General features: G+C 48.7%; 1 protein-coding gene across 1 annotated transcript in view; it reads left to right on the top strand.

Moving 5' to 3' along the window:
• Positions 1 to 1362: 1362 nt before the first annotated feature.
• Positions 1363 to 2044, top strand: part of LOC306919517 (uncharacterized protein) — a gene marked incomplete at both ends in the record, with an annotated part of 7508 nt that continues 6826 nt past the window's right edge. Inside the window, one exon of the mRNA XM_079532278.1 lies at positions 1363 to 1720. Within this exon, the coding sequence (XP_079388404.1) occupies positions 1363 to 1720 (358 nt within the window). The remainder of the gene's footprint in view (positions 1721 to 2044) is intronic.

Here is a 2044-nt window from a genome sequence, read left to right as displayed (position 1 = left end):
TTTCTAATATTACTCCTTCAGATTTTATCCAAATTTCACGCAAATCGGTACACATGCTCTCCATAGTCATGTGATCAAGACGGGTTTGTTTGATTTCTCATAATCCACCCTGATTGGCTACAATTGGCTTCTAAACTTTTCAGGAGTAGCCCGCCACAACTACTCAACGCAGCGTCCGATTGTGGTGAAACTGTGCATGCATATTCCCACTAGGCTTTGGAAGAAATGCCACTTGACAGTTTTCAAATCATCCTCATGGTGGCGCTACAACAGACCAAGCCGCGTTTCTCTCTCACACACACACACACACACACACACACACACACACACACACACACACACACACACACACACACACACACACACACACACACACACACACACACACACACACTTATATTGCTCCTAAACATTTTGCCAAACATCACACACACACTCCTATCCTCCTGGTGGAGACCTGTGCCCAGAAGGGCACTTTTTCTAGTTCTTTCTGTTTTGCATCCAGTCCAACAATGAAGGAACGGGGGTTGGGTTTCTGTCCCACAACGAGGCAGAAAGCCCTTTAAGCTGCAGAGAGAATGGAATGAGTATAAATATATATATATATAATATAAATGTATTGAAGTTGGCCTGAAGCCAAGGGTTATAGGTCCTCCTCAAAGGGCAGGATGGATGCATGCTGTGCATGTGTGTGATTGTCTGTGTGCATGTGTATGTGTGTGTGATTGTCTGTGTGCACGTGTATGTGTGTGTGATTTTCTGTGTGCATGTGTATGTGTGCATGTGTCTGTGTGCATGTGTCTGTGTGCATGTGTATGTGTGCATGTGTCTGTGTGCATGTGTCTGTGTGCATGTGTCTGTGTGCATGTGTCTGTGTGCATGTGTCTGTGTACATGTGTCTGTGTGCATGTGTCTGTGTGCATGTGTCTGTGTGCATGTGTCTGTGTGCATGTGTATGTGTGCATGTGTATGTGTGTGTGATTGTCTGTGTGCATGTGTCTGTGTGCATGTGTCTGTGTACATGTGTCTGTGTGTGTGATTGTCTGTGTGCATGTGTCTGTGTGCATGTGTATGTGTGTGTGATTGTCTGTGTGCATGCATGTGTCTGTGTGTATGTGTTTGTGTGCATGTGTGCATGTGTCTGTGTATGTGTCTGTGTGCATGTGCACGTGTGCATGATGTGTGCATGTGTGTGTGCATGTGTGCGTGTGCGTGTGCATGTGTGTGTGTGTGCGTGTGCGTGTGCGTGTGCGTGTGTGTGTGTGTGTGTGTGTGTGTGTGTGTGTGTGTGTGTGTGTGTCCTTCCCGGGGTGTCTTGCTGTGACCAAAATGCTGCCAGTATAATCAGGGGAACCGGATACAATGAGCAGGGGGAGTGGCACGCGGGGCGCGCGTGGAGCCTGGCTGCGTGCTGTCGTGTATTGTCCTACACTGACTGTAGTGAAAACCAGGCATCAGATGAAGAAACGCAGGCACAGAGAGATTTCCTCGGAGTGTGGTGGACCATTTATTGAAACCAAGACAAAGACAGAGAGCTTCGCCGTGGACCCTGAGCCTGGAGCTCAGGGCTCCATACCACTGACCGTGGACCCTGAGCCTGGAGCTCAGGGCTCCATACCACTGACCGTGGACCCTGAGCCTGGAGCTCAGGGCTCCATACCACTGACCGTGGACCCTGAGCCTGGAGCTCAGGGCTCCATACCACTGACCACAGGACGCGGCCAGTTAAAGATGGAGTGCCACAATTTTTGTATTTTTCCAGTTTTCCATGTGTCTATGAGGTGACAGTACTTCATCAGACACCCATGGAGTCGTTTTTATGTGCAATGGTGTATTAACTTTGTATTTAGGGTTTCTTCCTGGAGGCTGAATCCTTGACAGTCAAACGGGCCAATGAAATAAACAGTAATATAGTGACATCACACTATCAGCCCCTCCCCTAACCCCTCCCCCTTTATCATACAACTACAGCTGTGGGTGCGGCTTCAGTTCACCCATCACCGCCCACCAGGCAAACCAGGCATACTTAATGAACTGGTGGGCG

Source organism: Electrona antarctica, assembly GCF_951216825.1.
Source record: "Electrona antarctica genome assembly, contig: scaffold_281, whole genome shotgun sequence".
NCBI lineage: Eukaryota > Metazoa > Chordata > Actinopteri > Myctophiformes > Myctophidae > Electrona > Electrona antarctica.
Note: the sequence above shows the minus strand (reverse complement) of the source record. Positions and strands in the feature narration are given on the sequence as shown.